This window comes from Asterias amurensis, chromosome 6 (genome assembly GCF_032118995.1).
Source record: "Asterias amurensis chromosome 6, ASM3211899v1".
NCBI lineage: Eukaryota > Metazoa > Echinodermata > Asteroidea > Forcipulatida > Asteriidae > Asterias > Asterias amurensis.
In genome coordinates, this window is record NC_092653.1 from 1,921,884 (window position 1) to 1,936,359 (window position 14,476).

The 14,476-nt window shown below is 39.5% G+C and overlaps 1 protein-coding gene across 1 annotated transcript; it reads right to left on the reverse strand.

Moving 5' to 3' along the window:
* Positions 1-1,140: 1,140 nt before the first annotated feature.
* Positions 1,141-12,938, reverse strand: LOC139938527 (patched domain-containing protein 3-like). The gene is made up of 2 exons (XM_071934097.1): positions 11,832-12,938; positions 1,141-6,137 (listed from the first exon to the last, which is right to left on the reverse strand). Exons 1-2 carry the CDS (start codon positions 12,817-12,819, stop codon positions 4,372-4,374), a joined length of 2,754 nt encoding a protein of 917 aa, XP_071790198.1. The 5' UTR covers positions 12,820-12,938; the 3' UTR covers positions 1,141-4,371.
* Positions 12,939-14,476: the final 1,538 nt, after the last annotated feature.

Sequence of the window (14,476 nt, forward strand, 5' to 3'; positions counted from 1 at the left end):
CGGTTGAATCGCCAAGGCGGCTTGGACGGCTTGAAATCTAGACAACACTCTGCAAGCTACCATGGCCAAGACTAAGTAGAACGTTATCAACAGCCCAACACGATTTCAGACGAACACTCTTTGTGATTACTTGGTGCTACGTGACCAATATAAGTTTCTCAATCAAATCAACGGGAAATAAAATTATGTCAATAGTTCTGCGCAGCGGTCCCGTTGACAATGTATTCGTCACACGCATGCGCACCGGCTATTTCACAACTGCCCAAGTTTTACCAGATCTAAAATTATTGACAAATTGTGCTTAAAATAGTAACTGATGTTTTGACCCTTAAAGCCATTGGACCCTTTCGGTAAACAGTGTTGTCCAAGGCCGTGCTTTGTGTACCACAACTTCTACATCAAATAACAAACCTGTGAATATTTAGGCTCAATCGGTCATCGGAGTCGGGAGAAAACAACGGAAAAACCCACCCTTGTTTCCGCGCGTTTCGCCGTGTCATGACATGTGTTTAAAATAAATCCGTAATTCTCGTTAACGAGAATTTATATTGTTTTGCTGTTATCTCAAAAAGTAAAGCATTTCATGGAATAATATTTCAAGAGAAGTCTTTCACCATTGCCTTCTTTAAACCCTGTAAGTTATGTGTAAATCGGTGAACTTTTTTAATTTTTTTCTGAACCGAAAGGGTCCAATGGCTTTAAGCAGAGTCTTTCTCTCGTGCAATCGTTACAAACATCTTACAATTATTACGTTAATCGTTTAATTGCGAGGGAATTATAACAAATTAATCCTATGTGTTTTTCTTATGATGACGCTGTTATTGTTTGTGGGTAAAAACGTTAACTGCAAGTCATGTAATGAAATATAGGTCAGTGCGTTCCCAATGGATGTTTGCAAAGGTAGGAGTTAAAGGTGTGAAATTGGTGGGACTCTCATTGAAACAATATTATTGTTAAAGGCACTGGGCACCTTTGGTAATATTGACGGGTGGCGAGAATCTCCGGGGGGGGACAAAATCTCCTGCCACACCGGTCTTCTATTTAAAAAGAACGAGCATTCACCAAAATACACGAAAGCCGAATCCATATTATGACGTCAAAATTAAACAACAAAATCTCCTGAACTAAATCTCCTGAAATTTTAATGCCCAAAACCGTATACAATACAAATATACTAAACAGCCACTTTCCTTAGGGCGAAAGGTTAGCATAAGTCGAAAATGGCCACACACAAGTTTACAATTTTACCCGATTCAAAAGTATAGGCCTAACCCTACATATACATATACTTCTCTAATTAATATAGTTTCATTTGGCGGGATGATTTGAAAGTGCCGTAGCGCTACGGCCAAATCCCATGCTATAATAAAATTATCTGAAACAAATTGTTTGTATTATGAAGTGTGTTTTTGTTTCTTGTCGTCCATAGAAAATGAAACTGCTTTTCATGCGTATGAGTGTAGCGAAGTAATATGAAATAAAACAAATAAGGAACGCGTTGCCTTGGATTGGTCGAGTTGGTCGTTGAAAAGCGTTAACTTTGAAACCGTTTGTTATGAAATGCAAATGGTTGGATAGATCATTTAAAAGTAGAATAGGAAATTTCCTTTTACGTTGAGAACAAACACGGTCGGCCATTCAATGGAGTCAACATTTCGGCCATTTTGTGGAGTCAAACTTTTGACTCCATAAAATGGCCGACGTGTTAGTTTGCGACAAACGTTTTCAAACGCTTTTCAAAGACCAACTCGTCCTATCCAAGGCAACGTGTTCCTTTAACAGGGAGCTCTAGAAATGTGTCCCTCCCAGATCAATATTATTGAGAAGAAATAGAGAGAAATGCTAAAAATATATGTGCTCACTTTTGCTTAAAATTAAACAGAAGGGAGACTAGAGATCGTGACCCAAAATATAACTTTCTTAAACAAATGCTGATCATAAAAGCCTGAACACTGAGGGCGCATTAATTTTGGTTCCTGACAGTAATATTTACAGACGAGCCTGAGTGCAAAAAACAGCAACAATGTATCTTTGCTGGAAAGACATTTAAAAAAATGTGTTCTAGAAATTTAGTTCACATGAGAGTAAACAGATTTTAGTTTTGAATTTCCCTTCTCCGTTGTAATTCAGAAAGATTCGAGAAAAGTTATACTGACGTCATCATTCGTGTGACGTCATTTATGGGAGCTCCGTTTTGTTATAGCCGCTTTGTGTGCAAAAGCAAAGCCACATCCCACAATTAATAATTGTTATTACCGCATGCCGAAAACGGCGGAAGTGTTTTAATTATTTTTTCAAAACTTTTGGGTTTGTGCCTCATTTTTGTATCGATAAAAAAGTGAATAAAATACATCAAAAATACTATTAAAGTCACCTGGAAGTGGTATTTTGTCAAGATAAAGCTTGTATCACTAAAATATGTGTTTTGATGAGTAGAATATAAATAAACAGTTAACTAAGGTTCTACAAATTTAGTTTCCATTTAATTAACAATTTTAAAAGTAGGCCCGATCCGAGAGGGCGCTGTTCGTGACGTCAATAGAGGCGCGATATTTGAAGCACGGCGGCTCGAAGTGTTTGCTGCACAGCGCTGGAAAAGACGTCGGACCGGACCGCTTTGCAAACTGACCCCATTTTTAGTTGTTTTGCTGCCTCAAGCGGCAATACATCAGCAGCAATACACGTGGTCGACATTGCCGGAAAAATGCAAGAAAAAACACAAACCAAACTCACGATTAGGACTTGAATGTATTTGCACGTACGTGTGTTCATTGTTCGATCGAGGCAAAGTCTGCCTCGATTGACGTCACAAAATGGGTAGGCGGAGTCACCCCCAAACAACTTTATCTATTTTTTAACATATAAATCGTTCCAAACAACTACTCAAAAAATTATTTTATTGTTCATTAACATATACTCTAATGTTTGAAGAAAACAAAATTATATTTCCAGGTGACTTTAAATTACACTATAAACAGTTTAAATAGCATTCCCTTTAACGATGTTTTCGTTCATCGCTGATCCAATAGACGGTTAATTTTGTTTGGTACTCTTAAAATTAAAGTGACAAGTTGCCTTGGATCGGGCGAGTTGGTCAATAAAAAGCGTTTGAAAACCGTTTGTTATAAAATGCATAATTATGGTTGGAATAGAAAAGCCTCGAAATTGCGTGGTTTTCCTTCTACGTCGTGAACCAACACGACACGCCTTTTTGTGGATTCAAGTTTTTGACTCCACAAAATGGCCGACCGTGTTAGTTCGCAAAGTAAAAGGAAAACACACAATTTCGAGGCATGTTTGTGTGGATCGTTATATTCTGCTTTTAAAACATCCTTCAAACCTTATCGATTTCATAACAAACGGTTTCAAATGCTTTTAATGGACCAACTCGACCGATCCTTGGCAACATGTCCCTTTAATGGCAATAAAATCTATTGATTTGAAGCCTCCAACAGCTTTAAATAGTGTCAATCATTGTTTAATTTTGAGATAATGTGGCTTTGAAAAAAAAATAAGTTTTTATGCAGTAACGCTTATCAGATCTTGTATTTCTCTCAGGAATTATACTCCTGCAAGGACAATTTGCTCCGGATATCTCAAAAACGCGACCACTGTTTGCAGTGTAAATTTCCGTTTTAGTTTGATTTTGTACATCTCCATTTAATTTAGGGGTAGAACAATCGAACCACAAACCAAAGTGGACTTTTCCTTGAACTAATAAAGCAACGTCCCACAATAATCAACGATTTGTTATTTTTGACGCACGCCATCAACGTCAAAAGTACAGCAAAAAAAGATTGTAAACTCTTTTGTTCGGGTCTAATTTTTTGATCGATTATACAGCAAACATTTCAGAAGTTTAAAAATTTTTTTTAAATACAATTAAATGATACACAAACAAAAATGTATAAACAGCTCTCTCGGTACTTAAATGAGAAATATAAAATTCAGATGTATGTGCTTTCTAAAACACTGTTTCTTTACAGGAACGCGTTGCCTTGGATAGGTCGAGTTGGTCTTTGAATGAAACGCTTTTGAAGCCGTTTGTTATGAAATGCAAATAGAAAGGTAGAATTTAATGATCCACACAAACATGCCTCGAAATTGAACGGTTTCCTTATACGTCGCGAAGAAACACGGTCGGCCACTTTGTCAAGTCAACATTTTGACTCCCTAAAATGGTTGACCGTGTTAGTCCGCGACGTAAAAAAAACCATGCAACTTTAAGTGATACTTGTGTGGATCACTAAACTCTACTTTTAAAATATCTATCTAACCAGCTGCACAAACGATTCAGACGCTTTTCAAAGACAAACTCGTCCGATCCAAGGCAACAAAATAATGGATGACAAGTTTTATCAAAATCATGTTTTACATAGATTTGGTGGACGTGTACTGAGGCATTTCGATGACGTCATTTCTAGTGTCAGACAATTCAATGACGTCATTTCTAGTGTCAGGCAGTACAATGACGTCATTTCTAGTGTCAGGCAAGTCAATGACGTCATTTCTAGTGTCAGGCAACACGCCAAAAGGATGACCTTCGTGGCCAGTTTTACCGACGCTTTCTGGTTCTATTCGGATCTTTGCTGGGATCAAGAGCATCAGAAAGACTGGGATGAAGAGGATCCCATGCAAGGCACCTAATGAAATCACCAGAAACATTGTCTTGAAGAAAGTCCGGAAGATGTAAGTGTCTGAGAAGGCGAGGATTAAGATGCCGAGAATGGTGGTTACGGATCCCTGCACGATTGGCATACCAAGGGAGTAAAGGGCGTGAATGGCGTTTTCACGACGTGAGCCTTGATTCCCTGATACGTAGGCGTAGCTAATGTGTGCGGAGAAGTCCACACTGAAACCTATGCAGATAATGAGGTTGGTCATGGAGATGTTATCGAGGTTCACATCCCAGTGGGCCATGAACCCAATCACCCCAGTCACGATGGATGTTAGGGAAAGAGTGACGAGGATAGAACAGATGGGGTTTGGGATCATCAGCAGAGAAACAATCAACATGGCGCCTACGGCGATACCAAGGTTCTGCATCGTGTTCGGGAAGATGGCGATAAACTGATCGAAGAAGATGAAGGCAGGATGGTAGACAATGGCTGAGAGCTCAGAACCTTCGGCTATGGTTCTCAAATCTGTCATCATGGTGCTCTCTTTAGTTGTGGAATCCAAGTCTTTGGTGGTAACAAAAAATCTTGAAATCTCGATATTTAGGCCATCGTCACTGAAAACGATGTCAGGGGAGTATCGTTCAAAGGCGGGGAGTTTGAGGAAATTATTCCGTAGAGTATCTACAAACTGGGCTTGTGTTGGATCCCTCAGGTCAATCAATTCGAGGTAGGCTAGGTAGTCACGAAGCCAAGATACAGAAAGACCCTCAGTTTTGTTGTAGACATATTCACTGTCCTCAATACTAACTAAGGTTGTCTCCATGATATCTTGAATGCTTGTGTGCCACGTATCATTGGGCTCGGTGAACACTAATGCAATTTGTGGACCGTAGGACGAAAAGTAAGCACGGGCGTCGTCTTTATAGTTAGCCGCGTGAGAGTTATCCCGTGCAAGATTCCGTAGGCTCAGACCCATTTGAAGCTGTTTGCATCCATCGATGGCGGTAGCCAAGTACCCAGCGTACAGCACGACAGTGAACACCGCCATCAACGGTCTTGTGATGAAAGGCCCGTAGTACTTCTTGAAGAATATCATCAAGGCATGATCATTGGTCTCTTCGACGCTGATGAGAGAACGGTCCTTGGATGCACCGCCTGCGCAAAATAAGGTGTAGGTCTTAGACCCTGACTCCTCCTTAGATCGCACCTTATTACACGACAAGCAGTGTCTGTTAGCTGCCTCCCGCCTACCAGTCAGCACCATGCACGCACCGAAGAATGTTAGCTGATACAAATAATCAACCAGCACTGCTGACCCCAAATACAAGCAGAAAATGCGTACGGACTGGAAGTAGGTAATGGTCCCAACTCCAAATGCCAACGCGTCAGTTACGGACGTGATCGTGATGGACATAGCGGCCTCTGAGAAGGCTTCGCGCATGCGTCCTTCTACTGAAATTCTAGTGTCAGTTTTTCGCCAAGCAGCAACCATGATGAACATGTCATCCACACCAATACCTGCAAAGTTAAAGCAAAGGTCAATTTAATATTACATTAACTTCATGATTGTCTTTTGTTTCTTCTTTAAACCCTCAAGTGCGTAACAATAATATTGTGAACGTGTATAGGTTTTCTCGGTCAATTTCGGAAAATGAGCAGCCAATTTAACCACCAAGCTATTCTATTGCGCGCGAGATCGAATACTTCTGAAAAGGGTTCGATTTCGTTTTATGATTAGACAAAGGTAATGTTGCGTCATTCGATTTCACAAAATAATCATTCACTGCAATTCATCAAAGCAGCAATCAAACTCGCAGGATTTTCTTGAGGCGCGTGTTTAGTCATTCAAATTCATTTTTGGGTAGTCATATCTGGAATGTGTGCAATCTTAAAAACGTTTCATTGAAAGTCTGAGGGAGAAACATCATAAACAACAAACAAAATGAAATTAATGGGGGAACTGTCAATACACACCCATTCAAACACAATACATAAATTAGGTCTTGGTCAGTTAACCAATGGTAAAGGTTAGAAAACTGATGACCCCCCCCCCCCCCCTCCAGATAAACAAAAAATCAAGACAAAATCAAGAAAACACAGAAGGAAAAAAATCATTGGGCCCCATGTAAAGTCTACTGGAAACATAAACACAGAAAATAACGTTCGCTTGAATTAAAGTGAGGGATACGAAACAATTGCAGGTTATTTTTTTATTCGTATTTCATTAGGTGTACTTATTTGAGTTCTTATTTAGCGAAATCGATTGCCTCTTTACGAAATTGAAAATAACTAAATCTACAGTCGAGCCAGATTTGCTATATAGAATGATAACAGTGTGTGTCACGAAAATGAGTAACGATTATGCTAAATTGAACAGAGTGCTAAAGGAATTTGAATGCCTCAGTACGAAATTGAATTGCGGAATTCTGAATAACAGGAGAGGCAAAACAGCTTTAATTCGAAAGCATGAAAATTAAATTGGCTGCTCATTTGCCGAGTTTAACCGAGAAAACCTATAATGTGGCAAGATGTCTGGCACACCAACAAAAAACAGGAAAAACGTTGTTTTTTAAACGCCCCATTGAAACATAATGCAATTTCAGGTCTTGGTCAGTTAAAAGGAACGTTACAGAATTGGTAAGAAACAAAAATCGTGAAGATCACAGATTTACATAAAACTTACACGGTCTAATGATGACTATAGTAGAAAACATCCCTTGATATATTTCTGTTTGAAATTTCATATTTGATGAGAAATAAATAAGCTAATTTCGCGTTTTGAGTTTATCGCTCAATGGGCGTTTTATTCATTTTTGTTTTGACATTGATTGTTGTAATCGGTTTTTTTTTTACTGTTCTCTCATGACCAAGATGGCCGATCGATCTCAAACTTCTACAGGTTTGTCAGTTTATGTATAATGGGGGATTACATAGAGTGTTTACACTGCCAGCAACTGTTTTGTTAGCAAAACCAATTTTGTAATGTTCCTTTAACCATAAAAGGTCTCCCAGAAAAAAAATAAAGAAGAAAAAAAACCTCATGGGGCCCCAGGTAAAGTCTAATGGGAACACAAAGATAAGGTTCGCTTTATATAAACCACTTGCCTAGAACAGTTTATCTGTTTATTCGTATATCTGTAGTCGTAATTGAATCCTCATTATAGCGAAATTGATTGCCTCTTTACGAAATTGAAAATAATTAAATCTCTAGTCTAACCAGCTCTGCTAAATTGAATGATGATTGTGTGTCATGAAAAAGAATGACGAAACTAAAATCGAACAGAGTGTTAAAGAAACTTGAATGCTTCAAAACGAAATTGAATGGCCGAATTCTGAAATTGAAACACAGTAAAATCTGCATAGACAAAATAGCTTTAATTCGATACTGAGGACTAAACTTGACAGCATTTCACCACAATTGTGAGTAATTATCTTCGATTTCATCATGGGGCAATGATAGTGTCAAAGGCTCCAAATAGGGGGTGCTATCGCTTCAGCACAGTCTTGATACAACACCGATTTAAATCAGAAGTCGCTCTATTCATTCTCAGTGGCCTTATTCTGAAAGAGACCACCTAATGTAGAACAACATCATTTACTTATTGGTAAACGCTGTTAATGGCAAAATCACTAGTTATGGTAATTGATAAGAATTAACCGCATCAGAACTTTCGAGAAAATTGAAGTCGGAGATTTGTTTCCACCATCCGCACCGTTTTCCGTCAATTCTACCTACATGGTTCATTCAACAGGTTTTTAAAACGGAATTCGGGTCATTTCGTACTCAAGTCAACTCGTACCCAAGTCAACTCGTACCCAAGTCAACTCGTACCCAAGTCAACTCGTACCCAAGTCAACTCGTACCCAAGTCAACTCGTACCCAAGTCAACTCGTATCCAAGTCAACTCGTACCCAAGTCAACTCGTACCCAAATAAATGTTGACAATTTTTTTTACTCGTACTGGTATAGTGATAGTCTGATACATTTGTATTGTAGTTTAATTTATTTATTTATAATATTAGCTATGCATTGTTGCAATGATTTTGTTTTCTTGGGGTTTTTTTTTCATGTTGCATTTTTTTTTTTTACTTGGGCCCTACGGTGGGGAAAATTAATCAGAGAACTATTTTTAAATATAGGCTTGTTACTTATTATAGAATGATTTTTTTTTTTTTTATTGGGGAAAAGATAAGCAGCACTTACGCAAAGTGTTTTGGTTGGAAAAAGTGGAACAGTTTATTTGTTCAAATGTACTTGTTTGAATCGGAAAACGATAATCATAACATAACGCAAATGAATGAATTTAATGAATTTTTACCATGAAATTTTCCTTTGGGAACAATTTAACAGGAAAAACACCCAAGTGAGGTAAACATGAACGTTTGCGTTTTATACATAGTATATTTTTTCATTGAAAATAATTGGTTTCATATGAACATGGAGGTAGAAATGATATGAAGAACTAGTTATATCTGATCTGCTCAACGCCTTTCACGGCGACCCCCTCAACACGGGAATTTAAAAGAAACCACAATGGATCTGAATGAATATCCTAGCGAAAAAAAAGGAGAAATGAGATGAACAAACATTATTAAAAACGAAATTCGTGAGATTTTTATAATTATTAATAAAAGTGAGTTCCATATGATGGTAGAACATCATTTTTATTTCCTATCGCTTACAAAATCACGCCGCACGGAAATTCTCCGTTCCGGCATACAATGTACGTTACACGGTACAAGTTGACTTGGGTACGAGTTGACCTGTTTCGGTTGTTTATGCCTACGGGCCTAGGCTTAATTGCGTCAATGTCGGTGAAAGTGCGGCGGCGTTTTTTATGTATTGGGCTTTAGAAAATGTTAAGCATTCTTTTTTGTTAAGGATTTTTAATGGACTATAAGAGAGCGTGATTTGCCGAAAGCAACGACCGTGATGTAGATTATTTATTTCCTGAGTGCTCGGCGACAGCTAGTTCGGTGCGTGCGAAACGAGTCAACTCGTACACAAGTCAACTCGTACCAAAAATAGTGTACCCAAGTCAACTCGTACCCAGATCAACTCGTACCCAGGTCAACTCGTATCCAAGTCAACTCGTACCCAAGTCAGCTCGATGTAATAAACACAAACGTTCCCTGGGTGTTTTTCTTGTTTTAGGGTTCCCGAAAGAAAATTTCATGGTAAAAATTCATTCACTTTCATTCATTTGCGTATGTTCTGATTATCGTTTTCCGATTCAAACAAATAAATTAAAAAATATATTGTTTCATTGCTTTTCCCAACCCAATACACTTTGCGTAAGTTCTGATTATACATCTTTTCCGAAAAAAAAATAAATAAATTCATTCAAACAAAAAATTCTTAAAGTCACCTGAATTTTTCTTTCTTCAAACATATAGAGTATATGTTTCTGAACAATAAAATAATTTTTTGAGTAATTGTTTTTAACGATTTATAATATGTTTAAAAAATAAATTAAGCTGTGTGGGGGTGACTCCGCCTACCCCTTTTGTGACGTCAATCGAGGCAGACTTTGCCTCGATCGAACATCGAACAGACGAACGTGCAAGTACATTCAAGTACTAGTCGTGAGTTTGTACGTTTCGAAAAAGGTCTTTTTCTTGCATTTTCCCGGTAATGTCGACCAGGTGTATTACTGCTTGACTGCAGCAAAACAACTAAAGATGGGGTCAGTTTGCAAATCTTTTCCAGCGCTGTGCAGCAAACACTTCTTCGAGCCGTCGTGCTTCGAGAATCCGGAATACAATACACATTTTGACATGAAGAGAAAAGTTCTTTTCTAAAACATGACGCCATCCCAACAATTTTTCCAGGTAGTGGGTAAGTTGAAGAAGGTACTTAAAGACGTAACGAACCTAAAGGAGCATTTGCCTAACGTGAACAAAATCATGTATTGTTTCAACTTTGATGGCATGTTTTTAGCTTGCGCCAAGCGTAACTATATTGTGTTGGCACTGCATGCGATTCATCGCGCCTCGATTGACGTCACGAAGTGCCCTCTTGGGTCGGGCTTTATTTTCAAATTTGTAAATAACATGTACAACAAATTAATTGTTAATTGTTTATTCATATTCCACTCATCAAAACACGTACATGTTAGTGACAAAAGCTTTATTTTGACAAAATACCACTTCCGGGTGACTTTATGTTCTGAGTAATTTTCCCCACAGAAGTAAAAAAAACAACAAAAAACAAAAAACCACATTAGGCCCGGCCTTATTGCGTTATTCGCTTATTCTGTTCGTTACCTGCAACATGAAAAATTTAAAATATTAACTACAATATTTTTCAGTACGAGTTGAAACCAATAAAATAGTAAAAATGTATTTGGGTACGAGTTGACTCGGGTACGAGTTGAATTAGGTACGAGTTGACTTGGGTACAAGATGACCAGACACACTCCGTTCAGTGTTAACTATAACCATTCTACCTCCATGCTATAAACGTCGCTTCTATTTTCTGTTAATTTTGGTTACGAAAATAATTATGTTCTATTAATATTCGTAACTTTATTGATAATGACTTTACAGGATCAAGCCTTTTATGGGCATGCACTACTGAGGACTACCACTCAGTCTTAAAATCGAACATTTTTAAAGGAACACGTTGCCTTGGATCGGTCGAGTTGGTCTTTGAAAAGCGTTTGTAACCGTTTATTATAAAATGTCAAGGGGTAGAAAGATGATGTTAAAGTAGAATACAATGATTCACACAAACATGCCTCGAAATTGCACGGTTTTCCTTTTACCTGGTCGACTAACACAGTCGGTCATTTTGGGAGTCAAATTTTTGACTCCCATAAATGGCCGACCGTGTTAGTTCGCAAAGCAAAAGGAAAACCACGCAATTTCGAGGCAAATTTGTGTGGATCATTGTATTCCACTTTTCAAACCTCGTTCCAACCATACGCTTTTTATTTTAAAAAACCGGTTACAAATGCTTTTTACAGACCAACTCGTCCGATCCAAGGCAACGTGTTCCTTTAACTGGGTGCCGAGTTTGTATTTGTTCATGTGCCGAGTTTGTGGTTGCCGAGTTTGCACGGTGCCGAAGTGATCGGTACCCGTGCGGATGATAAGAATAAATTAAAATAATAGTAAACTTGTGGGTATGTATTAAAGAGCCGGTTTGGTCTCAAATTTTCGAACATGCTCTGCTAGTCTTCAGGAGAAACGTGTGAAACTTTTACTTACCAAGGATAAGGAAAGGCGCAGCGCCAACAATGTTGGCGTAAGGTACACCGATGTAGCTCATGAGACCAAATGAAGATACCAGCGATAAGCACGCTGATAAGACGCCACATGCAGCTAGCCACGGCTTGCTCCTAACCCAGTCAAACATCATACAACTCAAGATGGTGAAAAATATGAAGACAGAAAAGGTGATAGAGAAATCCCTGATAAGGTTGGCACTAGCTGCTGTCAGCTCATCTTCAAGGGACGTAGAGACGAAACGGGTAACTTGTATCCCAGCTGGCTTGAATGCAGAGACGACGTCAATGAAGATCTTTTCCCACATTGCTCCCCGAAGATCGTCTGCTGTCTCCTCATATAGTAAGAGGTAAGACAGCAGGACAGCTTCTCCCGACAGTACCTCACCAGAGGAGCTAGAATTGAAGGTAACACCTCCAAGTCCTCCGCCAAGAAAGAAAACTGTGTCCGCAGTTGGTCTATGAAGAGGGTAGGTGAGAGTGGTCACCGGAACATTCGACGAGTTATACCCGTACACAGCCAGCAGAGCATTCTCGTTGCATACACCATCTATCTTGATACAAATATTACGAAACGTGTACTCGGTGTCATTCTGAAAGACGCTTATGTTCATGATCATATCGTGTAGATTTATCATTTCTTGAACTGCACTTTCGGTCAGGACGTTCCCGCCATTTTCCATCCGAATGATAGCGTTGCCATACCGTGTCACACTTCCAGCCAACGGGTCGTCCTTACCGTTCTGAGCGAATAGATTTTCCACTGTTGCCCGATCCGTTTTGGCCTGACCGTTCTCCGGAGTGTATAACGCCTCTACGTTCTGTTCCTCGTTCAGGAAAACGATACCAGCTCCAAGTGCTCCTGCTAACAACACAGGTACAATTAAGAAGGGAAACGGATGCCTGGCGATGAAGCCTCCATAATTGAAAAAACACAATCTTAGGGCTTTTTCAATGCAATCGAACACCATGATGTGAATACGTAAAAATTCGTTTTACACGCACAGCGAAGTTATTGAGTTTATTGTGCCGTGCTTCAGTTGGTCCCGAGTATCGTGTAAGTGAACAGTTACCAGTGAAGTTCAAAAATCAGCTACGCTGCAGCAGTGATGTTTGGGCTCGTTTCCATGACACCAAACAGCACAATATTCACAAAATGTTCCAGTTGTGACCGACTTTATGATCTCGTTAAAATGAACTGTCAACTAGTTGGCTTTGTTAACTTTTCCATGACTAATCAAAACTTGGTTGGATACGGAGCAGCGGAGGATTACCGGTCACACAAGCCTCGATAAGGAGAACGAAAACGAGAACATTAAAAATGCACGCCCTTGATTGGTTGAATAAGTGTGGGCGTATTCTGCGTGGAGCATGCACTTCAACCAATAGAATGCGTTCTCTTAACGTCGTTATAGTTTTCGTTATCGCTGCAGTGTGACTCGGCCTTATTAGAAGGAGTACCGAGAACTGCTACAGTTAATGTTCGTTTCACGACCATGACGTCAATCCCAATCCAGATGAAAAGAGTTTTTGTATGGACTGGGTCCCAACTCACCACACTTCACTGACCTTCAAATACCCCACTACCAAGGTATTGCTTGCGGATACTAACAGTGGTATAGGAACAGGCGTCCTGGTAGGCGGCCTTTAGAGGAACCATGATGGAAGAACCAGGTCAAAATTGACATCACTGATTAATCAATGTTATGTGACAATAATAGGGTTTAATGCGTAACGCAGTAAACCGATTTAAAGGAACACGTTGCCTTGGATCGGACGAGTTGGTCAAAACAAAAGCGTTTGTAACCGTTTTTTATAAAATGCATATTGTTGGAAAGATGTTTTAAAAGTAGAATACAATGATCCACACAAGTTTGCCTTGAAATTGCGTGGTTTTCCTGTTACTGTGCGAACTAACATGGTCGGCCATTTATGGGAGTCAAAATTTTGACCCCCATAAATGGCCGACCGTGTTAGTCGACGAGGTAAAAGGAAAACCACGCAATTTCGAGGCATGTTTGTGTGGATCATTGTATTCTACTTTTACAACATCTTTCTAACCATATGCATTTTATAAAAAACGGTTACAAACGCTTTTCAAAGACCAACTCGACCGATCCAAGGCAACGTGTTCCTTTAACACCGGGAAATATGCATAATTATAGTCAGGTTGCACAGTCGGGGCTATAAGCGATTGGGATTGTCAGTGCGCATTCAGACGTGGTTCCATTGTTTTTTTTCAACCAACCAAAGCAATGCATTTCGGGGAAAGGGTGCTTGTCTTTCTGGGAACCGTCATTGAATACTCTGCCACCGAGGAGTTAAGATAGATTGTATAGTTTCGCAAAATTCCCTCCCTCCCTCCCTGGGGTTAATGGAAGGGTCAGGGTATTACGGAATACGTGATACAGATTGCAGTTTAGCTGCGAAACATTCGCTGGAAAAACGGAGCTGTGACTTCCAAAGTCGATTCGCATTCGCAGACTGTAGTTGCCCTGATTCAAGTCCCGTTCTCGTGCGATAGGTTCCCAAACATATCGCGCAACTAGCAAACAGGCCGCACAGTCATGCACGCTCGCCGTCAAAATGTAGTCCCGAGAATACAACCAGGGGCCTTATTCATGAAGC

Coding starts and splice junctions, on each gene's coding strand:
- LOC139938527 (XM_071934097.1), bottom strand. CDS start 12,819: ATGGTGTTCGATTGCATTGAAAAAGCCCTAAGATTGTGTTTTTTCAAT. Junction 6,138..11,831: donor TGCGCCTTTCCTTATCCTTG/GTAAGTAAAAGT, acceptor TTAACTTTGCAG/GTATTGGTGTGGATGACATG.